This window comes from Callithrix jacchus, chromosome 11 (genome assembly GCF_049354715.1).
Source record: "Callithrix jacchus isolate 240 chromosome 11, calJac240_pri, whole genome shotgun sequence".
In the NCBI taxonomy this organism is placed as follows: Eukaryota; Metazoa; Chordata; class Mammalia; order Primates; family Cebidae; genus Callithrix; species Callithrix jacchus.
In genome coordinates, this window is record NC_133512.1 from 15,070,781 (window position 1) to 15,095,691 (window position 24,911).

Sequence of the window (24,911 nt, forward strand, 5' to 3'; positions counted from 1 at the left end):
AAAAGTCTCTGTACCTCAGCAGCATTTGAAGGTGACATTCCCGGGTGTGTCTCCCTTACACATTTCAGATCGGCCCACCTCTGAGCCGCAAGCCTCTGCACAGGTCGTCAGTCCCACCCATGCCCCCGCGCCAGCCTCACGGCCTCCGCGTAACTTCCCATCCCCCAGAATCCCTGCTCTGGTGATGGGGGCTTATCTCAGCCGCCTCAGCCTGCACCACGACACCTCCCATCCACAGGGCGTCTTGACCCCAAACACCCCTGGTCTCTACACACATTGACTCGGTGATTCTGAAAAAGCTAATGAAAACAATCACATCTAAAAACTCCTGAAACATGGAATCCTGTACGTTTTTTTAAAAGTTTCTATTGTTTATTAACATAATTCCTACAGCTATGCGCATAAACATGGCATCTCCGTCAGTTTGGGCTACTATTTAAAAATTACCCTAAACTGGGTGGCTTATGAACAGTCACTTATTTCCCACAGTCCTGGAGGCTGCAAGCCCAAGGTCAAGGCACCATAGATGCGGTGTCTGGAGGGGACCCACTTCCCAGTTCAGAGACGATGCCTCCTTACTGCATCCTCACATGGCCAAAGGGGTGAGGGAGCTTCCTAGGATCCCTTTCATAAGGGCCCTAATGCTCCTCATGGGGCTTCACCCAGACAACATAATCATCTCTCCAAGGCCCCAGTCCTAATGCCACCATCCCATGGAGGGTTAGAATGTCAACATAGGGATTTTGGGGAGACACAAACATCCTGACCATACACATGGCACACATGGGGCAGTTCTACGAAACCATCCTACAGAAAGAAGGCAGACAATTCTCTAACAGGAGAAGTCCACAGCTTCTCAGTACACACAAGCCCAGGGGCACAACCCCCACCGTGTCCTAAAGCCAGCAGCGCCAGAAACCAGAGGTGGGCCCATCCCTCGAGTCAGAATGCCTCTGCCTCCAACGGTGCCCATGGCTGCTGCTTCCTCCCCTTGCCTCCACCAAATGCCTTGAGTGGGGGTCCCTCCTCGGGGATGGAGCCTGAAGGGTGGTGGCCCTCCTTCCTCTAGAAGGTGGAGGTTTTCCTTCATCTGGACCGGCTCCTGGTTCCTTCTTCTGACAGTGAGCCTCCTACCATGAACTCAACAGGACACGCAGCCTCCTGAGCCTGCCACATCCTCAGCTTCTCCAGTTCCCTCTGCAAAAGGCAGCTGTGTGCTGGCCACCACAAAGAAAGGACCCAGGGCTCCAGGGGGACAGTCCCTACTGAAGCCTACCAGCCCAGAAGGCTCAAGGAAGAAGAGCTTCACCTTATGGGGCTGAGCAGAGCAGGGAGTGAGGGAGGAATTCAGACACACACACACACACACACACACACACACACACACACACAAAAGAACATGCATGCATGCCCTGGGTGCACACAGGCTGGAAAGGTGAGCACACTCATCACACCACCCCCAGAACTCACAGCCAGCACGCTCAGGGCAACACTCTGGGGAGAAGCTGAACCAGCCCTCTGGAAGGGGGCACATCCAGGGTGCAGTGCAGCACTGCCTACCAGCACAAAGCAGCCTTCCACTGAGGAGGCGGTGGTCCTTCTCTGCCTCTCTGGCCTGGCAGACAAGGCCCTTTCACATACGCCCTTCCCTGATCCCCAGCTCTGCACCACTGGGTCTGCATTTCCATGTCTATTTTAGGATTGAGAAAATGGGCTTCGTAAAGCTTTCCAGGGTGTAAGCGGCACAGCCAGAACTTGAACCCACCCACATTCTGATCTCTTTCCATTGCCTCTAGACAAGACATCCCATCCTAGCTGAGGGGCCCAGAGCCACAGGCAGGGACACAAGGGAAGCAGGTGCCTATATGCCCATAACGCCTGCACCCTGGGTGCCCCTGGACAGGAGCCAGCCGAAAAAGGCAATGGCAGCAGCAACGTGTCCCTGCAGTAGAAAGTGAGCAGTGCGGTAGGAGGAGGTGAAGAAGAGAGGGGAATAAGACAGCCAGGAGAAGAGGATGAAGTCACCTAACTGCATAGCTCAAAAAAGTTACCTCCACTGGCCAAGAATCTATTCCACCAGTGAGAAACAGCAGTGATACACTGGGTTTCTTGGAGTAGAGGAACGTTAGCCCAACAGGACGAGAGATAATGCTGCACAAGGACCACGCTGGCAGCCCCACTGCTTGTCCACGTCGAGTATGTGTGGGGTCTTCCAGGCCAAGGTGGCCTTCGAATCCCAGGAGGTGACGCTCTAGGTGTCACACTGCCTCACACCAAAGCAGAACTCCAGAGAGTTCCAAGAGGAGGTGAGAAAGCATCTTTACCAACAGACACACCGATAGATGGGCTGCGGGGACATCACACTGGGCCTTGTTCTCATGAGTGCCTGGATGTTGCCAGAAGCTGTGAAATTTAAAACGTTATCTGGAGCTAGCACAGCTTACTGCATCTTCCTTAACGACCAGATGACACACAGCAAGATAAGCCTGTTGAACATCTTGTCCAGATAGAGCACTGTTTATTCCCTCTCTTCTCTTTAAGAACAAAAGCAACTCCCGTGGCACGTTCTTTGTCTCTATTTCCCTCAAGATAAGATAACGGACGTCATAGAGTGCTGACCTCTACAAAGTGGCCTGAACAGGAGGGATCCTCTCACACGAGTCCTGACAACATGGAATGTGTGTGTGCTTGAGCAAATGCATTGACTCAGACACACACATGCAAACACAAGTGTGCATACCCACATGTCCTCACACGCATGAACTCAGTCATGCATGCATGTACTGCATACACAGCCATGAGTACATGCACCCACATACTCATGTACACACACACACTCAAGCACATATGTGGGCCTCCTCAACCCTCCCAAATATTCCACACAACACATATTTAAACTGCCACAAAACAGAGTTCATGTGGAACTGGGGGATCGATCTGGGGTCCCTCCCTTGCCCTTTTGAGTCTGTGCAACTGCAGGACAGAGGAAGAGACACAGGTCCCAACCTGGAGAAGGCACCAAGACAATGATCCTCCAGAGCAAGAAAGAAGACAGGCTCCCCGCCGTCCAAGACCAGCTTGCACGTTTCACAGCTGAAGGCTGTGCTTTCTCCAAGCTCTTCTGTTTCATTGCTTCTGCTTACTTTGAAAATAATAAAGACTACTTAAACAGCAGGAACAGAATACTGACATACTGAAAAGGATGTCTGAGATAGCTCTTCAGAAAACTCAGTTCTTGTTTATACAAAGAAGGAAAAATGACTCCCCAACCGGTGTAACCAATGCAGCGCAGTCCAGGTCACTGTGGTTAAGTCGTGCAAAAGGCCTCTGAGTCTACAGAGCTCCCCGCTGGATTACAGCTCAAGGATGTGTGGTGCAGAGGCTAACCAAACACACATGCGGCATCTACCATGTGGAGCCACCCACCGTGGGTTCCCTGGGGAGCAATCCTAACACCAGCAAGGCTTGGCGCCTGTCTTCTGCCCTTGCAACAGCCCTTATCCTAAGTCCTAGACCCTGAGCGAGAAGACTTTGCCCGTGTCAGGGGCGAGGCCAGGACCCAGCTCTGTCTGACCTCCGCCTCTGCTCCTAAATCAGACCTGTCCCCACACAGCACCTGACAGGTGGAAGTCAGTTCGTGGGGAACCCTGGGCTGTGCAACTTTCCCTGAGACTTCATCACAGGTGAGAAAGCTGAGAACAAACCCACAGTGTCCCTGCTGGTGCCACACTGCTCATGACAGCTCTCCCCACAAGCCCCGACAGCTCTGCTGGCACAGGACCGGGGCTCTGGGATCAACACCGGGCCTGACGGCTCTGATTCCCAGGCTTTCTGCGCTGCTGGTTTCATGGTTCTTTCCTTTTCCTTCTTTTCACACTTGAGAGTCATAGTCAGAGACCAAAATTTTAAAACAGGAGCATTTCTGTGAGGGTGACATTAAAAGACGGAGAGACTCCTTGGGCTTCTATTTTTGCCGTGTTCCTGGAAAGGCACAAAGCCCCTACTGGACCCTGTAGGGTGGGACATGAAGGGGCTGCTCTATTTGCCCGCAGACATTTTAGAACAAGCTTGATGGAGGACGCCAGTCAGAGAGCATCGGTGCTATTTCTCATTACCTTACACCTGCAGGCCACAAACAGAAGGGCCAACACACTTGGCTGACATGGCTCTCCTGAACTGAACAAGTTGTGCAGGGGAATGGTCAGTGACCAGCCACAGCATTCACAGATGACCATAATGTCACCCAGTGCAGTGCCGCTTGCAAATAGGAGCTTAAAACACAGTGGCTCACGCCTGTGATCCCAGTACTTTGTGAAGCCAAGGCAAGAGGATCACTTGAGGCCAGGAGTTTAAGACTAGTCTGGGCAACACAGCGAAACTCTCTTGTCTTGAAAAAAATAAGAAAAGTAGCTGCATGTCTATAGTGCAGCTACTGGAGAGGCTGAGGTGGGAGGATGGCTCAGGCCCAGGAGATCAAGGCTGCAGTGAGCCCTGATCATGCCACTGCACTCCCACCTGGATGACAGAGCAAGACCCTGTCTCAAAAAAAAATGTTCTGAATCACAGGGTGTCACAGTTTGCTCTGAGTACACTGTAGCCCCTGTTCTCTGCCTTGGATACAGATCTAGATGAATTACACAGAGGGCTGCCTGGTCTCTGGCTTCTACTTAGAGACCAGGGTGGCCAGTACCCACCACTCATCCAACACATTCTTCAGCACTGTCTTCTCCAAGGGGCCGAGTCGGAGGAGGGGCACCCCAGCCTTCTCACCCAGGCTCAGGCCTCTGAACTGTAAAAGAATTCCTAGAGCCCCTTAGAGAACCCGGCTCACATCCGCAACCCATTAGGTTTGATGCGTGCATCTTTCCATCATAGGCACCCTACTCTAAAGCAGCCATGAGGGACCACTTGCAGGGTCTGCAGGGAAAAAGACACTGAGGGGGAGGTCCCAACAGCACAGAAGCCCACAGGCTGAGATTCTGCACATTTTCTATAGGAAATCCCCAACCCCACAGATGAAAACAACACCAAAGAGAAGCCCCAGTATTCTCCAAGGGTAGTCAATAATTAATTAGCAAACAGCACACTTACGTTATGAGGAAGTCAACTGGCTTTCCTGGTTCAAAGATGTTCTATGTACTTAGAGAGTCCAGTACTGGTCAGCCCAGCAGCCCTGCCCCCAACCATTCCCACATTCATTAAAATCACACGTCTCATACTAGATTTATTAATGCGCAGTCACAAAAGAATTAGCAAGTTCCATTCATGACTTGATGTCTAAACATCAAGCAGCCAAGCTGGTGGCTTAGTTTAGTGACAGGGTCTGAAAGGAGGCCATACCAAAATGCACCCTAATTCTAAGACAGAAAAATTTCATTTGCAAACTTGAGTAAGAGATCTGAAAGTCAAATTAAATAAACTGAGTTAACTGACACTTCAGAGCAGACCAGAGAATAAATGATTAATTTACACATTGCTGCCTCCTCTCCCATTGAGGAAATCTGCTCTTTCTTTAAAAATGTCCTCATGAGCATGTATCTGTGTAAATACGGTTGGCCCCTGCTAAGTAAGGTGGGGTAAGGGGGACACATAAGTTAACAAGGGGAATTCCATGATTTAACTTTTGGAAACTCCCCCCAAAAAAGTTTTCTTTTTGTTTTTTTGTTTGTTTTGCTTTGGATTAATCAGTGAGAGAATCATAAACACGGACTTACCTCGGCATGAAATGCCTTGACCATCAATAATCTGTTTGCAAACTCCACACACTTTGGATTTTTTTTTGAAGGCCTTGTTCTTAAAAGTGTGCAGACTCGAGGATAATTCTTCTGGCTGAAAAAGTAAAGGAAGAAACTGTCAACATTTCCTCTCATAGTTTGTTTCTTTCTTCTTTTCCTTTTCAGGAGATAATAAATCTAGTGGAATTTGTAAAGAGCAAAAACTGGAACTTTAGCAAGCAAACAGAGAAAAAGAAACCATCCTGGTGATCTCAACTTCCCAAGATGAGCCATGGATACCCTGTCAGCCTTCCCAATTCCAGAGTCCTAGATGGACGTTCACTCTCACCCAACTCATCAATCCCCACATTACATCAACCAACATCATGATGTGAAAATGCACTCCCTTCCAGACTTGAGGCATAGAGCCACAAATTCTGTGACAAAGTAATCCACATACCCTTCTAGACTCTCAATCCTTTTTCTTCTGGAAGAATTAATTAGCAAACAGCACAGTTATGTTATGAGGAAGTCAACTGGCTTTCCTAGTTGAAAAATGTTCCAGAATCACCACTAAGCCCTTGAGCCTCTCTAAGCTCTTCTGCAGAAGAGACAGTCCAGTCCGTGATACATGTGTGGTTCTTCCTCAAACACAATTACAAGCATTAGCACTTGGAAAAATGAAACACTCAGCCACCTATTCATGTTTGCAAAGCCAAGGCTCACAGTTATATGATAACCATGTAAGAATTCAATTTGCTCTGAGAGTCAAGCACCAATCACACCTATTTGATGATATGTGGCCATGTATTCTCTCAGTACCTAACATCCATATGGATTCACTGAAGCCATTACTCACCCACTGGAATAATTAAATTTATTTGAAAAGATGAAATAGTATCTAGAATGCGGAATAAATGGTACAACTACTTTAGAAAATGGTTTGACGATGTCTTACAAACTTAAACATACACCTATCCTCTGACTCAGCAATTCCATTCTTATTTCCGAAAGTTAAATCACTAAAAAGAAATAAAATTCTATGTCCACAAGAGCAAGACAGTCCTAACAGCTTTATATAACACAAGTGTCCATCATAAGGAGAACAGATACAAATAACTATGGTATATCCACACAATGGAATACTGTTCAGGAACATACAAGCACAAACTACATGTAACAATATGCATGAACATCTAAAATCATTATTTTAACTGAGAGACGCCAGGTGCAGGAGTACACAGTGAGTGACCCTAGTTACAGACTGTTCACAAGCAGGCAGTCTATCTTCATAGAAGTAATAATGGTTACCTCGAGGGGTGTGTGTCACTAGTGCCTACAAAGGGCATGAGGAGGGCTTCTGGGTGAAGAAAGTGTTTGACTTCCCACTCTCGGTGATGATTACACAGCGATACCCATATTTAAAACCATTAAGCTGCATGCCTAACATTCTCACATTTTACTGTCTAAAGACCGTTTAAGAAAGTTGAAAAAAAAAATATATATATATATATATATATATGTTAATAAAGAAACAATCCTGGCTGGGTGTTGTGGCTCATGCTGTAATCCCAGCACTTTGGGAGGCTGAGGTGGGTAAATCACAAGATCAGGAGTTCAAGACCAGCCTGGCCAATATGGTGAAACCCTGTCTCTACTAAAAATACAAAAATTAGCTGGATGTAGTGGCGCATGCCTGTAGTCACAGCTGCTTTGGAGGCTGAGGCAAGAGAATTGCTTTAACTCAGGAAGCGGAGGTTGCCGTAAGCCGGCATCATGCCACTGCTCTCCAGCCTGGGTGACAGAGCAAGACTCCATCTCAAAAAAAAAGACACAATCCTGGAAAGAGGTTAGTAATACAGTGTCAAAGATACGGTAAAACAAACAAGGGGAAACCCCGTGTCTACTAAAAATACAACAATTAGCTGGGCATGGTGGTACATGCCTGTAGTCCCAGCTACTCGGGAGGCTGAGGCAGGAGAATTGCTTGAACCCAGGAGGCAGGGGTTGTGGCGAACCGAGATCATGCCATTGCACTCCAGTCTGGGTAACAACAGCAAAACTCCGTCTCAAAAAAAAAAACCTGTAAGGCTGGGCACGGTGGCTCACGCCTGTAATCCCAGTACTTTGGGAGGCCGAGGCAGGTGGATCACCTGAGGTCAAGGGTTCAAGACCAGCCTGACCAATATGGTGAAACTCTGTCTCTACTAAAAATACAAAAATTAACTGGGTATGGTGGCATGCACCTGTAGCCCCAGCTATTATATATGAACTCCCACTTCTGATTTGATGTAGTACCAGGAACTGGATTTATCCTCACCTGAAGTAACCAAAAAATTGCACAAAGTATATGAAAACAAGGCACTACACAGGAAATGGAGAATGGTAATAGCTCAGAGACAAGAAAGAATGAGGCAAACTCCACAACTGCCGCTAGACTGCTGCCCTGAGTGAGCTTCCAGACTGCAGCTAAGGAAGAGGGACCCCAGGCTGAGCCTGGGCTTGGGAGAAGGTGCTCAGAGTCCAGGGAGAAGGCAGCTAGGGTTTGCTAGACAGAGTACCACAGAACAGAGAGCTGCAAGGAGCTCTGCAGACGTGCCTGCCTGCAGAAGGTCCCTTCAAGCCTTCAGCTAAGTACTGATGAGTCCATGCATGTCCGCGTGTGCGTGTGTGTGTGTGTGTGTGTGTATACAAAAAATATCTTCAGCTGAGTACTGATGAGCCCATGCACTGCCGTGTGTGTGTGTGTGTGTGTGTGTGTGAATACAAAAAATATCTTCAGCTGAGTACTGATGAGCCCATGCACTGCTGTGTGTGTGTGTGTGTGTGTGTGTGTGTGTATACAAAAAATATCTTCAGCTGAGTACTGATGAGCCCATGCACTGCCGTGTGCGTGTGTGTGTGTGTGTGTATAAAAAATATCTTCAGCTGAGTACTGATTAGCCCATGCATGGTGGTGAGTGTGTGTGCATGTGTGTGTGTGTGTGTGAATACAAAAAATATCCAGCACGAAAATACCTAGCACCAAAGTAAACTTCTCAGTGTCTACTATCTAGTCTAAATTTTTTTCTTTATATATAGATATATCTATATCTATAGATATAGATATACATATAGATATATCTATATCTATAGATATAGATATACATATAGATATAGGTATCGATTTTTTTTTTTTTTTTTTTTTAATAAAGACGGGGTTTCACCATGTTGCTCAGGCTGGTCTTGAACTCCCAACCTCAGGTGATCTGCCCACCTTGGCCTCCAAAGTGCTCGGATTACAGGTGTGAGCCACCACGCCTGGTTGCAGTGGGAGAACCTTAAGAAACATAACATACATGTAATAGAGACTTTGAAGAAGAAGGGAGGGAAGGGGTGATATCTGAAAAAAAAAAACAAAAATAAAAAACAAAAACGGCTGAAACTTTTCAAACCAGGAGGAAAATTATAAACTCATAAATCCAAGAAACTCAAGAAATTTCTTGGCCAGGCATGGTCACTCACGCCTGTAATCCAAGCACTTTGGGAGGCCAAGGCGGGTGGATCACCTGAGGTCAGGAGTTCGCAGCCTGGCCAACACGGCAAAACCCCGTCTCTACCAAAAATACAAAAAATTAGCTGGGCAGGGATGACAGCCCCTGTAATCCTAGCTAATTGAGAGGCTAAGGCAGGAGAATCGCTTGAATCTAGGACGTGGAGGTTGCAGTGAGCCAAGATCATGCCATTGCACTCCAGCCTAGGCAACAAGAGCAAAACTCCATTTCAAAAAATATATATATATGTATTTCTAGCACAAGAAATGTGACAGGAATACTCCAAGGCACAAATAATTGAATTGCTTAAACCCAGTAATAAAGAGAAAAATCTTAAAAACAACCACAGGGCCAAAAGACACGTTACATGCAGGGGACCAACCATTTGGATACAGGTTTCTTGTTGTTTTAAAAAACGTTAAGTGAGAGGACAGCAGTGTAATAGAAAATACCAAAAGACAGACACAAAGAAGGGAACAGACACCAGGGCCTGCTAGAGGGTGGAGGGTGGGAGGAGCGTGAAGACTGAAAAACTACCTGTCGAGTACTATGCTTATTCCCTGGGGGAGGAAATAATACGTACAGCAAACCCCCATGACACACAATTCACCTATATAATAAACCCACACATGTACCCCTGAACCTAAAAGTTAAAAAAATAAACAAAATAAAATAAAACAAAATGCTGAAAGAAATCCTGTCAATCTAGAATTCTGTACCCAACAAAAATAGGTCTTAAGAATTAAAGCAAAAACCTCTTAAAATATGCAAAAAATATACACAAATGAAGCCAAAAAATTCATCACCAGCTGACACATATGACATTAAAGACGGTGCTTGGGCAAAAAGGACACAGCAGATGGAAATATGGCTTTACACCAACAAATGAAGAGTACCAGAAATGCTAATTCCACCGGTAAACTTATGAGTTTTTCTTATTATTTAAAGCTCACCAAAAGATAACTGTTTAAACAATAGTGTAATGTGACACATGTAAAAGTCAGTGTTCTAATAAAAGAGCACAAAGTTCAGGAAAGGAGAAAAGGAAACATACCATTGACAGCAGCGGCAGCTACCATCACGCTGCCTGCAGCAGGGAGGCACAGCTGGGGCTGCACTCTCCATGGAGCCAGTGGGAGTTCTGCCCCTTCTAAGTTGGGGTGGGAACTCCTTGGGTGCCACTGCAGCTGCCCAAATTGTAGCTGTGGATCCAAGCCTCCCTGTGCTCTTGGCTGGGGCCAGGAGCAGGCAGGATCTGCCCTACAGGGTACAGCCACAGCTGCCATCCACAGCTGTAGACTTGGGCATTTCACTCCACCAAGCAGGCAGGAGCCAGGGACAAGCAGGAGCTTCCTGAGTGCAGGCAGCTGCAGCCACCCTACCAGGCATAGGACCCAGGCATCTCTATAGCTTGCACCCTCAGGGGCATGGGAAGATCCCCAGTCCCTGCCAGCTCAAGGGTGTCTGTTCCTGTTGCCTGGCCTGTCTCCTCTCCTGGTCCCCGGCTTCTGATTTCAGAGCAGAGTTAGGGATGAGTTCTGGGACCTTGAATGGCAGCGGGAGGCAAAGTCCTGGGCAGAAGGGGGTAGGTTCTCAGTAAGTTCCCACCTTTAGGCCTGGAAGGATCTGTAGGCTGGGAGCGAACTCATGGTGCCTCTTCCAGCTCACCCATGGCCTCCCATGGACCAATGAGCAGGCACCTCTTCCCCACTGAAGGCTTTTCTAGGTTCAAGAGAGAGGACAGAAAGAATGGAGAGACCACAAGAGGGCAAGACCAGCTGCAGAGAAAACTACCCTCTCCAGGGCCTCCTTTCTGCTGAGAGCAGCAGAGGTCAGGATGACCTGCCTACAGAGACGAGCTACCCACTGTGGGTCTCCTCTGGGTGTTTAACACTTAATAAAGCTCATCTTCATCTTCTTCATCTTTCGCTTGTCTGCATACCTCATTCTTCCTGGACACAGGACAAGAACTCAGGCAAAGGCACCACTGGCCACAGAGGTTTCCAGTCAGAAAATGAACACCCCAAGGAGCCTTATAACATTATTATAAGGCTCTCATAGTATTCATGAAATAGATATAATATCACTTAAAGGTAGCCTATGTGATGTTACAGAAGTATAGTAAAAATCCTAGAGCTACGACTAAAATCACAAAATATAAGTAATAAGCAAACAAGAGAGATAAAATGAAATAATAAAAATTATTCATCTAAATGGCAAAAGGAAATAAAAGAAAAGCAGAACAAAAAATAGGTATGAGAAATAGAAAAGCAGCAGGATGACAGATTCAAACCTCGTCATATTAATAATCATATTTATGTAAATAGTCTAAATAGCTCAATTAAAAGTCAACAAGAATTGTCATATATTTTTTTTAAAAAGACAAAGGGTAGAAAAAAGGTACCATGCTGATGTTAATCAAAGGAAAGTTGGAGTGGCTATATTAGACAAAGTAGGCTACAGATCAAAGAACGTTACCAAGGATATAGAAAGTCCTCTCATAATAATGAAAGGATTGATTCCTCAAGAACACATAACAATCCTAATCACTGATAATGGCTTGACTGTGTCCCCACCCAAATCTCATCTTGAATTCCTATGTGGTGTGGGCAGGACCCAGTGAGAGGAAACTGAATCATAGGGGCATGTCTTTCCTGTGCTGTTCTTGAGCTAACGAGTAATTCTCATGAGATCTGATGGTTTTATAAGAGGGAGTTCCCCTGCACAAGCTCTCTCTCTTTGCCTGCTGCCATGTGAGGTGTGCCTTTCACCTTTCACAATGACTGTGAGGCCTTCCCCCGCACATGGAACTGTAAGTCCATTAAACCCTTTCTCCTGTGTAAATTGTCCAGTCTCAGGTATGTCTTCATCAGCAGCATGAAAATGGACTAATACAATTGCCCAATAAAAAACTTCATGGCCAGGCCCGGTGGCTCATGCCTATAATCGCAGAACTTTGGGAAGCCAAGGCAGGTGGATCACCTGAGGTCAGAGGTTCAAGACTAGCCTGGCCAACATGGTGAAACCCTGCCTCTACTAAAAATGAAAAAATATCCAGGCATGGTGGCAGACTCTTGTAATCCCAGCTACTCAGGAAGCTGAGGTGGAAGAACTGCTTGAACCTGCGAGGCAGAGGTTGCAGTAAGCCAATATCGCACCACTGCCCTCCAGCCTGGGTGTCAGAGTAAGACCCCATCTCAAAACAAAAAAAGACACTTCAAAATACTTGAAACAAAAACTGATAGAACTGCAAAGAGAAACACACCAATGTATAAACACAGTCAGAAATTCATTACTCCTTGCTGTGAACTAAATTGCATCCCCTTAAAAATTCCTATGTTAAAGCCCTAACCTTGAGGATGACTTTATTTGGAGATAGGGCCTTTAAACAGGTAATTAAGGTTAAATGATGTCATCAGGGTAAGCCCTAATCCAACACGACTGGTGTTGTTATAAGAAAAGGAAGAGACAGTAGGGATGCGTGCCACAGAGGAAAGACCATCTGAGAGATTAGGAGGCAGCCACCCACATGCCAGGGAAAGAGGCTTCAGAAGAAACCAACCCTGCCAACATCTTGATCTTGGACTTCCAGCCTTCTGAACTGTGAAACAATAAATTTCTGTTGTGTAGGCCACACTGTCCAAGGTATTTTCTTATGGCGCCCTTATAAAACTAATACAACCTCATTAATAAGCAATGAAAAACACAGTCAGAATATAAGCAAAATACAGAAGATCCGAACATTACCAAATAGCTTCACCTAACTAACATGTATAGAACACCTGACCCAATAGCAACAGAAAGCACATTCTTTCCAAATCCATATGGAAGGTTTACCAAAGTGGACCATATTCTGCGAGAAACAAGTCTAAATAAACAGCACATTCTAGTCAAGCTAAAAATGATCTCTGTCCACAGTAGGATTAAATTAGAAAACAGAAACAGAAATATCTCCGGAAAATCCTCAAATATTTGGAAACTAAATGACATACTTCTAAGTAACTCATGGGATGATACACCAAGACAAGCTGGGCTTGATTCATCTAGGAAGGCAAAGTTCATTTATTATAACATTCAAAAACCAATCAATAAACTTAAGAAAAACACTCCTTGGCCTTCTCCATTGATGCTGGAAAAACGACCGACTAAATCCAACTTTCATTTCCTTATACAAACTCTCAGTCAAGTAAGAATAGAATGGAATTTTCTCAACTTGATAAAATGTATCTATGTGAAACTGACAGCAACCATCGTGCTTACTGATGAAAGACTAAATGTATTCTCTTTAAGTTCTGGAACAAGGCAAAGATGTCTGCAATCAACACCTCTACTTAACATTGTGCTAGAGATTCTAGCCAGGGCAATTAGGCAAGAAAAGGAAATAAAAGGCATCCAGTTTGGAAAGAAGGATGTAAACTTGCCTTTTGTCACTCACTGTATTTCTATATACCTGCAATGAATGTTCAGAAATTGGAATAAAAAATAATTACCACTTAAAATAGCACCAAAAATATTAGATACTCCAGGGTAATCCTGGCAAAGGCCATGAAAGACATAGGAACTAAAAACCACAAAACACTGCTGAAGGAAATTAAAGAAGGCCTAAATAATCAAAGAGCTATATCATATTCAGAGGTTGGAAGATGCAATATAATTAAGGTGCAATTCTTCCAAATTAGTCTGTAGATTCAACATAATCTCAATCAAAATCCCTGCAGGCTTTTTTTGATTAAAAAAACAATTGGCAAACTGATTCCAAAATGAATGTGTAAATGCAAATCACTTAGTCGCACCAAAACAACTGTGAGGACTGCACACAGTGAAGTGTACAATTTGATATGTTTCTAACATACTTTGAAAATGTCTCTTCAGTGTAAAAACACTAAACTGAACGTCAATTAAAATGTGTTCTTGGGGCCAGGGCATGGTGGCTCATGCCTGTAATCCCAGCACCTTGGGAGGCCGAGGCAGGTGAATCACCTGAGGTCAGGAGTTCGAAACAAGCCTGGCCAACGTGGCGAAACCTCATCTCAACTAAAAATGCAAAAAATTAGCCAGGCATTGTGGCAGATACCTGTAGTCCCAGCTACTCAGGAGGCTGAGGCAGGAGAATCGCTTGAGCCCAGGAGGCGAAGGCTGCAGTGAGGCGAGACTGCACCACTGCACTCCAGCCTAGGCAACATGAGCAAAACTCAGTCTCAAAAAAAAAAAGGTGTGCTCTTGGGCCAGAAGCCATGGCTCACGCCTGTAATCCTAACACTTTGGGAGGCTGAGGAGGGCAGATCACCTGAGGTCAGAGTTCAAGACCCGCCTTGCCAACATGGCAATACCCCATCTCTACTAAAAAAAATAATAATAATACAAAAATTAGCTGGGCGTGGTGGTGCATGGCTGTAACCCCAGCTACTTCGGAGGCTGAGGCAGGAGAATTGCTTGAGCCCAAGAGACAGAGGTTGCAGTGAGCTGAGATCCCGCCATTCCACTCCAGCCTGGGTGACAGAGTGAGACTCTGTTTCAAAAATAAAATAAAATAAAAATTTTTAATGTGCTCTTGAAGTCCTACAAAACTGAAGAATAAAGGGTTTTGAATGAATACTATGAATTCTCATGTTCAAAAAATATAATTCTCTCCTGAGATCTGATTACCATCTCTTTCAAAGGAAAAGCATATATTCAGTACACAGACCACAACTCCTTACTCCTTCACCAATAGCAGACATAACCAATCATTGGCCTTAGAATCCTTCATAATTGAGAATTCCATGAGCAGCACCAAAGAACTGGGACTGGCAGAGGTCTGATTCCAATAACACCACTCCCAACTTTAAAACAAGCTTCAGGACCATCCCAATTCTTTGCCCTGCTATTCAGCCTGTCTGGAATGTTGGTAACTTGTCATTTTACCTGGTGACTATTTCTAGCTTCACCCTGCCAGTCCTCCCTGCTCACTTTGGGTTCTTCTGTAGTCCTGTAGCAGCCTTGTCACTTAAGCATCTCCTTGTCTTTTTGTTGATCTGGTCATGACTGTCAAGTAAGGAACAGTGTCCTGAACCAAGCAGAAGCCAACTTCTGATACCTACACTGCAAGTTCTGTGGCCCAAGACAAGACACAATCTCTTTTAGAGAGAAAAAATACTCTCTTCCTCCTGTTTCTTAACAGCTCTTGTAAATGACCAAATGCTATCCCATCTATCAGTTCATAGGAATCACTGGGGCAGTTTTTTAAAACAACCGACCCAGGCTCCACCCCAGACCAATTAAATCAGATTACCTGGAGGTGGAATCAGAACACTGGAATGTTGTCAACCCCCTCACCCCAACTCCATCCCGTGATTCTAATTTGCAGCCAAGACAGAACCACCACTGTATTTAACATACTATACTATAAGGCTCTATATACATTTAAGGCACTGTTATTATGTAGTTGTTCCTGTGTTGGTATCTGTTTTTTCCAAAGAGATTGCATTCTTTCTGATAACAGAGATTGTGTGTTCAATGCCCTGCAAAAGAAGGATAATGATGCTGCTAATTATTCAGTTGGTAACATTAGCCAAGTGCTTCTGTGTCATTACTGTAATCACCACTAGCCTACAAACCGCGATGGTGAGATGCAAAACCGAGATGCAAGACCACACAGCCAAAGCATGAGGCATATGAGACTCAGGCCCCATATGCCTCAAGCCCCAGATTCACACTCAGACAAAAATACCATTCAAACACCTAACAAATACATTTCTCTATTGCAATGCAGCAGCTGGCACATACTTTTCACTTTATTGCAATTATTTGTTTATATGCCTTCTCTCCTGTGCTAGATTGCAATTTCCTAGATGCAGGACACCAGGCTCTTTCCCCTTTGTCCTCTTAGGGCCCTGCCCAGAGCCTGGCAGACAGTGGACCATGGACCCTCAATTAATATTTGTTGACCAAATGAATTAGCCACAGTCTGCGGGCCAAGGAAAGATACTGTGACCTTTTATTCCTTACAGACACCTTTATTCCAACCAAGGAGAAAGAGGCACTGTTTTCCTGCAGCTTTCTTGCCCACTGGTCCACAGCTAGAAAACTTAAAAGAGGGAAACAGCAGAAGCACTGTTGCGAGGGTTCAGCCACTTGAATTGCTGGATCCCTGAGGAGTTAATTTAAGATAGTGTAATAACATCTGCTCACGCTTCATCTGTACATAACATCTCTATTGTGAAATGAGACCAGACGGGATTAGACTGCCCTTGCTTTCACCTGATACTGTGCTTTCATTTCTCCCAAAGGGGGAGAGGAGGCAGCAATGCTGAAGCATTTAGCAGGCTCAGTTCAGGAATCTAAATTGCACTTAATTGTTAGGAGCAAAATGTTGGAAGGGTAGAGAGAGCAGGCTGCTGGTTCCACAAGGACTCCCTGGGGGGGACACAGTAATTAGTGCTGGTCTTGATTGTGACGTCTCTTCTGAGAAAGAAAAATCTCCGCAAAATTGAACAGGGAGGAGCTCCACATGAATGCTCCACTCTGCCGAAATGCAAAACCGCAGAGACCTCTCGAATAGGTTCTCCCGGCTAAAGGTCGCCCTGGCAAAATGGTTACACACGCAGAAGTGCAAAGCTGCATCAGCACAATCCCTCCTAGCTATGTTTTCCTTTCAGGAAATACTCAGCTCCATCATAGTAAGAGGTGGGCATTCAGGCACCTAGAAACCTTCAGAGCCATTCGGGAGAGGCAAACACTGATCAAAAACACATTCCCAGCCCAACTTCACTCTGATATTAAACAGCCAGAAACACTTCCGGGCCTCAGAGACATTTCCCAGCCCACAGGGGGCCGGTATCTGGGGCAGGAGGGACACTCTCCACATTCAGCACACATTGTTCCCACACTTCCAGGCAGCAGCGTCTGACCCCTAGACTTTAAAACGCAATGGAGCACACCTCAAGTAAACTAGCTGACATTTTGACAGTTTTTTACTCCACAGAACCTTACACAAGTTTCAGAAAAACAAATGCCATAAATGCCTGATTGTTAAACCGCCAAACCAGCAGCGCTCCGTTTAATTCAAACACCGTGAAGGACAGTCCTGTGGACCACAGGGCTCCACAGGAAGCCATAGGGTCCCCAAGGAAACTGAAAGGATTCCTAAATCCCAGAGCATCCCGCACATCTTTGCAGAGCTAAAATGCCCTTTACCTTTGCAAGAAACATGCGCGGGACAGCAGGTGTGCGCAATGGCCAGTGCCCCACTTCCACTGCAGGGAAAGGAACCCAAGAAGCCTTTTCAAGAGGCAGTTGGGTTAGAAAGAGCTAAGCCCGAACTTTCTTCCGCGCTTGCCAGAAGCCGCCCCCACTAGGCAAAGCTCCGCTGGCCCTCCCGCTCCTTGTCCTGCGCGCGCGCACACAAGGGTACACACGCACCCACCAGGACTCTGTCACGGGCCAGCGTACACACGCGTGCACACACGGAGGCGCGCTCACAAGCACACAAGCGTGGACGTGCAGACGAGGACACACAAACACAACGACATACGCGCACGGACAAGGGCACATGCAGACACACAGGCACAGGCGGGTACACACGGACACAGCGTCCACGGGCACGAGCGCACACCCGGCGCAGCCCGCGTGCGTGCAGCCCCGAAGGCTCCCGTGCCTCGCGTCCCTGGTCCCGCACCCCAGCTCAGAGCCGCACTTACCTGGCGACGGCGACGGCGCGCCCTGGTCCCGCGCGCGAACCCTCCGGGTGGCCCGGGGGTCAGGGCGCGCAGCCGCATGGCCGCCCCTGCCGCCCGCGGGGAGCCGGGCCCGGCCAGGCGAGGACGGCCGCCGACCCCTTCCCAGCGGCGGTCAGGGTAGAGGATGCCTCCCGAGTCCCCTACGCACACAAGTCCCAGGAAATGGCCAACTCGGGAGGACCGAAGGGCTCTCCGTGACCGCCGGCCCAGGTCCCAGCCGCGCGCAGCCGCCTCCACGGCCACTCCTGCCCGTCAGAAGTCAGACGCCTGGAACAAAAGCCAGACGCGAGCGCACGGTCCCGCGCGGCGTCCCTCCATCTGACACAAATTAGCCCTCCCTCCCCCGCCCGCTCAGACCACGGCTCCGAGCGAGCGCCGAGGCACAGGCTGCGTCGCCAAACACTGGGAAAGTGGGTGAAGAAACGCCTTCCAGGCGGGAGGAGCAGGGCCTTGCAGCCGCCATCTGACTGAAACTACCGACACGCCGCGCTTGGCGCGGGGTTCACTTTACTAGGATTTCAAACCTCTCTGAGGACGCTGGCGAGGGGCTTAAAAGAATCGAAACCCCGCAGGCTCTTTGGTTTTCGGAATGTCTAAATCTTGACGATTATCCAGTCAACTCTGCCTCTATAATGGGCAGTAATCTACGCTACACTGGTAATGTACACTAGCAAACAGGGCATTTGGAGCGGAAAGCAGGGAAACACCAGGCAGAAAGGCTTTTTTCACACTCTGGCTCTTCAACTAAGAAAAACTAGGAGCCCGGCCTCGCAGAGAAGGACGTGCCTAACCAGGTGAGGATTTCAAGTAAAATTCAGAGCACCTGACCGCGGGGACCTTGCACACCTGGGGGTTGGGCTGACCCTCCCCGCCCCCTCCCCATCTCCCCGCCCATCCCCCCCCCCCGCCACCCCCGTGCCATCGTGCTCCTGGCAAACGAGGACAATTCACAGCACGTCCCAAGCCCCGGCTTCCTTTCTGGGTCTGCGATTTTAGAAGGAAATTAGAAATCCGAAGTTCAGGAGGTGAAGCTGATGGGGTGATAGAAGACCGACAAGCCATGGTCCTGAAGAAAGGGTCACTTAGAAACGCCAGGAGGAACGGCCGGGCGCAGTGGCTCTCGCCTGTAGTCCCAGCACTTTGGGAAGCCGAAACGGGCGGATCACAAGGTCAGGAGATCGAGACCATCCTGGCTAACACGGTGAAACTCCGTCTCTACTAAAAATACAAAAAATTGGCCGGGCGTGGTGGCACGTGCCCGTAATCCCTTGCAAAGGAAGGCGAATCGCTTGAACCCAGGAGGCGGGTTCAGGAGATCAGACCACTGCACTCCAGCCTGGGCGACAGAGCAAGAGGAAGGAAGGGAGGGAGGGGAGAAAGAAAGAGAGAAATGCCAGGAGGAGAGAGGGGCAAGATCCACAGGCAGAACCCTGCTTTCTTATTACTTTCTTTTTTTTTTTTTTTTTGAGACGGGGTTTCGCTCTCGTTACCCAGGCTGGAGTGCAATGGCGCGATCTCGGCTCACCGCAACCTCCGCCTCCTGGGTTCAGGCAATTCTGCCTCAGCCTCCTGAGTAGCTGGGATTACAGGCACACGCTACCACGCCCAGCTAATTTTTTGTATTTTCAGTAAAGACGGGGTTTCACCATGTTGACCAGGATGGTCTCGATCTCTTGACCTCGTGATCCACCCGCCTCGGCCTCCCAAGAACCCTACTTTCAATGCCTGTCGGATTTCACCAACCTTCACAGGGCAGCGGACATCTAAAAATGAAAGGACATGTCCAAGACGAAGCCACTGCCTGCAGTCTATGGGGGCAGTGGAAGAGACCCCTGCCTCGGAGTAGGATAGGGGTCTTCTAGCCTCGGGCCAGCTAACCCTGTACTCCTTCCACTGGCCTATGAGCCATGTCCCAGAGCTCAGCCTTTGTGGCTCCAATACTCTCTAACTTCAGATCTACAACTCCACTTGCAACTCCAGATGCCTTGGATGTGGGGAGCAGTCTGGGTGGGCTAAGTCATGGCCTTTATGGCTGACATATGTGCAAATTCCAGCCATCAATTCAACTGGCCAATGTTAACCTCTCAAGTCCTGGCACTAAATATCCATCTTTCCGTTTCTGCAGTGGAAGAGCAAAGCTGCTCTTCAACTTTCAACTACAAAGGAAAAAAACCTCCTTGCCTAGAACACACCATTCAGGGTTCCAATTCCTCACTAAATCATCACCTGGCAGACAAGCAGGCATTCTCATTTCCCCCGTCCTTCAGATGACACCATTCTTCACCTTTTTCCATATTCATTCCTTCATTCATTTTTCTGTAACCCTTCATCATTATTTTTTTCTATAGCTTATTCTAATTTTAGTTTTTTCAAACATCTTTCCCTGAGAACACATCTGTATCATATTCATTCCAGATTCCTTCACATGTGACACAAGACCAGGTACATAGCAGTGTTTACAAACACCTAAGAACAGGACACGCGGCTGTCATGGCTTACCCAAGGCAAACAGGCCCAGAGGTCAGCTGGATCTACCACCACCCTTACCACGGTGCCCACAGGAACTGGCTGAAGAAATCTGAATTCCGCAATGAACAGATAGCCCCTAGCAGGATAAAACTTCAACGTGAGTACCAGAATTCACACTCTCTGGGGTCCACCCAGGAACAATGGCCAAGAACACAGGCCACCCCACTGCCCATGCAAGCCAGAGTGGAAGGCAAATGGTTGAAGGTGGCTTTTTGTTACAAGGATACCCTGAATCTGCTCTTCCTTATTTAAAAGGGTAGCCATTCAGAAAACTGCCACACTTCATTACTAGTAACAAATAGCATGCATGTGATAAATCTCCATGGTGAGAACAACACACTGATTTTTCACTGGCAAGAAACTGTGCTCAATTCTAAGGCGAATCCGCATACACCAACAGACTGCCTCTCCAGACCCTCTTCCTGCCCCCCACTCTGTCTCCCTCCTGCCAGGAATTGCAATCTAGGCTCTTACACACCAGGGTCCTTCTGCTCTGTGCCCTTGGGCTCACTTGGGGCTTGTCCCAAGGCAGTTTCCCATTCTCCTTTCTGGCTCAAAACTGCTGTCCTGGGCTCAGTTGAAGATCCACTTCCCATCTGACCTCCCAGACTGGTTAATCATCCCCCGTGGCTGAGCCACCCAAGGATGGTTGGGGCCCTGACCTTCTAGTGTGGTCGGTCATATGTCTTGTGCCTCCAATAGGAAGTCCTAACCTTGTCTGGGATTTTCCACACACAGCACCAAGCAGGAGCAATAAACGCCTGTGCAGGAATGAAAACACTCTGCGCTTTCCTGTATTCCCACCGCATCACCGCCTGTCTCAGACCACACCCTTCTAAGTCCTTGCTGAAGGAAGCTGAAGCTGAGGGTCTGGGGGGTACGAAGGGACCCAAAGCCAAGGCAGATGTGGGGCCACCTCCTCCAGGCACAGACCCCCTCACTCCAAAACTTGAGTGGCAGACTGGCCTCATTCCATCTTAAGGCCACAATAAGCTCCATGCTGCTGCCCGGCTTCTGATTTTCTTCGTGCTTTGCCACAATCCTTCTCTGCTTTTTACTGGCCAGGTTGTCTCACCCTAGCTTCTGATTGCACCTGGTTCCCAGGAACAAAGTGAGGTTCTTCCCAGGGAGGAGGGAGTCCAGACAGCTAAGGCAGATATCAGCAAGCCAGGCATCAGGAAGAGAGGCTACATCTCAACCTGGGTTGGAAACCCAGTTGGAACTGGAGACTGGAGCCCCTCCATGAGTCAGACTTTAACACCAAGTACAAGGTTCCCTAGGGGAAGGCTGAGGGGCAACTTGTGCCCCTGTTTTATCATTGGAAACGGTAGGCTGCTCCTACACGTCCATTCCCACACACGATCATACATTCACCCACAGATATGTTCACTGAGCAGTGTGTGTGCTCAGTGTCAGAGGAAATACAGCGAAGGCTGGCTCAGCCCCCACCCCTCCCAGCAGGACGAGCTACACACAGTAGCTCGGAGGGAGCACAGAGTCCACAGATCATGGGAAGAACTCTACGAGTGGGCTGGCTTGAAGAAGAAGCAGGCGCTTTCCAGACAGGAAAAGAGGCGAGGAGAGGCAAGGGCAGCGAGGCGCCATGTTTTTGGTGAACTGGCCAAAAGCTGGGTGGCTAATGCACAGCTGTGTGGGACACTGAGGGTAGACAGGGCTGGAGAAGCAAGGACTGGGTGGTGAGCAGGATTGCACGAAGCAGTGACAAGAGGGCCCAGTACCGAGCTGGGCCGGACCGCGAGGTCACAGGGGGCCCTAACTGGCAAAAAGGAAAAAGCAGGTGTATGTTCATCCTGTAGGACCCCCTGGCAGCCCTGGAAGGACAATTGGGAGAAAGCAGAAGTGGACATGGAAACTCTAGGTAAGAGAACCTCAGCCTCAGTCAACTGACCTAGAAGCACCTAAATGTACTGCGGAGAGGGCCGTGGCAGCAGAGAGGTGACAGCAGATTGGTGATACGCAGAAGGACTGATCACAAGGATCTGTGGGAAGAAAAACGGGAGCCACCTTTCTTTCCATTGGGGAGGAGCTTGCTAGTCTAGAAAGGAGGGCGTTATAATAACCACTACATTGGGAGACAGGAATCAGATACTGGCGTGACTCAGTTTCCAATCTAGAGATGTAGATATATCTAGAAATGAAAATAGATGTGAATGTGTGTATATGCACCAGTGCACACACACACAGATACTCCGAGCTCTGTCCTTGGAGGGTGAGGAGGTTCCAATAGCAACAGTCACCCCCAACGAGCCTGAAATCTCTTTTTTTTTGGCCAGAAAGAGAGCACTCACAGAACAATGGGTGTGTAACTAAAAGACACAGGGGCCAGCCTGAAAAAGCTCCCATTAGGCTTGGACATCAAACTAGTGATAATATTGGATTACGAGCCATTGAATACAATATGATTCCAGGAGTCTTTTGAGTCCCTACTGATAGAAGCAAATGACCACACACACACACACACACACTCAGACACACTCAGAAACACACACAGACACACACTCACACACACTGAAAATCTCTGTGGACTCAAAGTTCCTCCCCACTTGGTGGACAAGGAGGAGGAGAATAGCAGGAGACGGTCTCAGAGAGGAGATAGGAGGCCTGGGAGCAGGCCGCTAGGAAGGGTAAAGGTCTCTGCTTCCATGCATCATGTTATGGGAAACTCGGAGTTAGATGCAACGGAGCACTTTGTCTCTGATATTGAAAAGGACTGCCTTCAGTTTAAGGAATTTCTGACATCAGCAAGTTATTGCTAGCTCTAATCTGCAGAAATTAAGCCTGGCCTTCTCTCCTTGTCCACGGCAGGGACGCTAGTCGCTGGGCTGCAGGAGGCCCAGGCACTGTCTCTAGGGACCGATCTTATATCTGGGCCCCGCCCAAGCACAGACTTTGGGAAAATCCTCCCTCTCAAGACCTGCCTTCTATCTCTTTCCCGGTGCAGCCAGCTTGTGCCTCATCCCACATACAGAAGGGACAGTGTGCCTCCCAGGGCACTCACCACATTGTAGTATTGTCCTGACCCTCTAGGACACTCAGGAAGTGTTCAGGCACACATGCATCTCACCTATCCAGCAAACATCTTCCCACGAGTGCCCTAGGGCCATGCTGGATAGGGAAGACTGGCGGAAGAGGACATTCAGGTAGATGAGGTTCCCAGGGACTCAGGATTTGCATGGGGCACCTGAAAAATTGGAGAGCTGGGGAGCTGGCTTCTAGTCCCTGCGGTGGGGGATGGGGGGCTTTTGCCCAGGCTCTTAAGGACCCAGTGACATCCTAAGGAATAAGAAGTCCACCTCCCAGAGTGATAGTAATGATCAAAGATGCCATTTGTGAGGTGCCTGACCCTCAGGATGGTCCAAAGCTAGAGTTATCCACTCGGATGGAAGCAGGACTCGAAAGCAGTACTGCTTTGTGCTTTGCATGATGCTGTTTCTCATGAAAATCACACAGACACTCAGTAGATACATCATGAATGAGAGTCCACTGGCCACTGAGGAGAGTGCATTTATTCCACTAGTTTAACCAACATGTCTCCATTGGCTACAAAGTTCCCGGGCCGCAAAGGGTCCACCTGTCTCCACCCCTCACAAGCAAAGAGCACACCTTTCTCCTGGTAAAATGGACCCCCTCTGCTGTGGACTGTCTGTGTGTCTCCAAAATCCATGTTGAAGTCCTCACCCCTAAAGTGATGATATTAGGAGGGGAGGCCTTTGGGAGGTGCTTAGGTCATGAGGGGGGGACTCTACATGAATGGGGTTAATGACTTAAAAAAGGGACCCCACAAGACCCTTTTCCCATTCTGCCATGGGAGGACACAGATAGAAGGTGGTTTTGATAGTCTGGGAGCAGTGGCTCACACCTGTAATCCCAGCACTCTGGGAGGCCAAGGCAGGCAGATCACGAGGTCAAGAGATCGAGACCATCCTGGCCAACATGGTGAAACCCAGTCTCCACTAAAAATACAAAAATTAGCTGGGTGTGATGGTGCGTGCCTGTAGTCCCAGCTACTCAGGAGGCTGAGGCAGGAGAATCACTCGAACCTGGGACACAGATGTTGCAATAAGCTGAGATCATGCCACTGCACTCCAGCCTGGCAACAGAGCCTGACTCCATCTCAAAAAAAAAAAAAGAAGGTGCCTTTGATGAACCAGGAGCCAGCCCTCACCAGACAATCTACCAGAGCCTTGACCTTGGACTTCCAGCCTCCACCTTCGAGAGCTTCCAGAAGTGCCTGAGGTCCCAGAATCAAATAACGCGAAGCCCAAGTCCCCAGGTCCAGGTCACAGACACCAATGAGTGTCCCAGGACCCAAGCACAGGTCAGCAGAGCATCCCTGTACTTCCAACAAGCCAGCTTCCTCCTGTCATAGGAGCTGCCCCACCTATTCTAACCAACAA

At 48.0% G+C, this 24,911-nt stretch overlaps 1 protein-coding gene across 27 annotated transcripts in view; it reads right to left on the reverse strand.

The window, feature by feature from the left end:
• The window catches only part of TNS3 (tensin 3), a 314,051-nt gene that overhangs the window by 248,311 nt on the left and 40,829 nt on the right, over positions 1-24,911 (reverse strand). For 16 of the 27 annotated variants that reach the window (XM_078342392.1, XM_078342401.1, XM_078342395.1 and 13 more), the window contains one exon: positions 5,715-5,829. In XM_078342392.1, the coding sequence (XP_078198518.1) occupies positions 5,715-5,829 (115 nt within the window). Of the gene's footprint in view, positions 1-5,714; positions 5,833-17,422; positions 17,586-17,925; positions 18,285-20,971; positions 21,092-24,911 lie in introns of those variants that run through there. The other 11 variants (XM_054237073.2, XM_078342403.1, XM_078342406.1 and 8 more) reach the window with 4 other exon arrangements.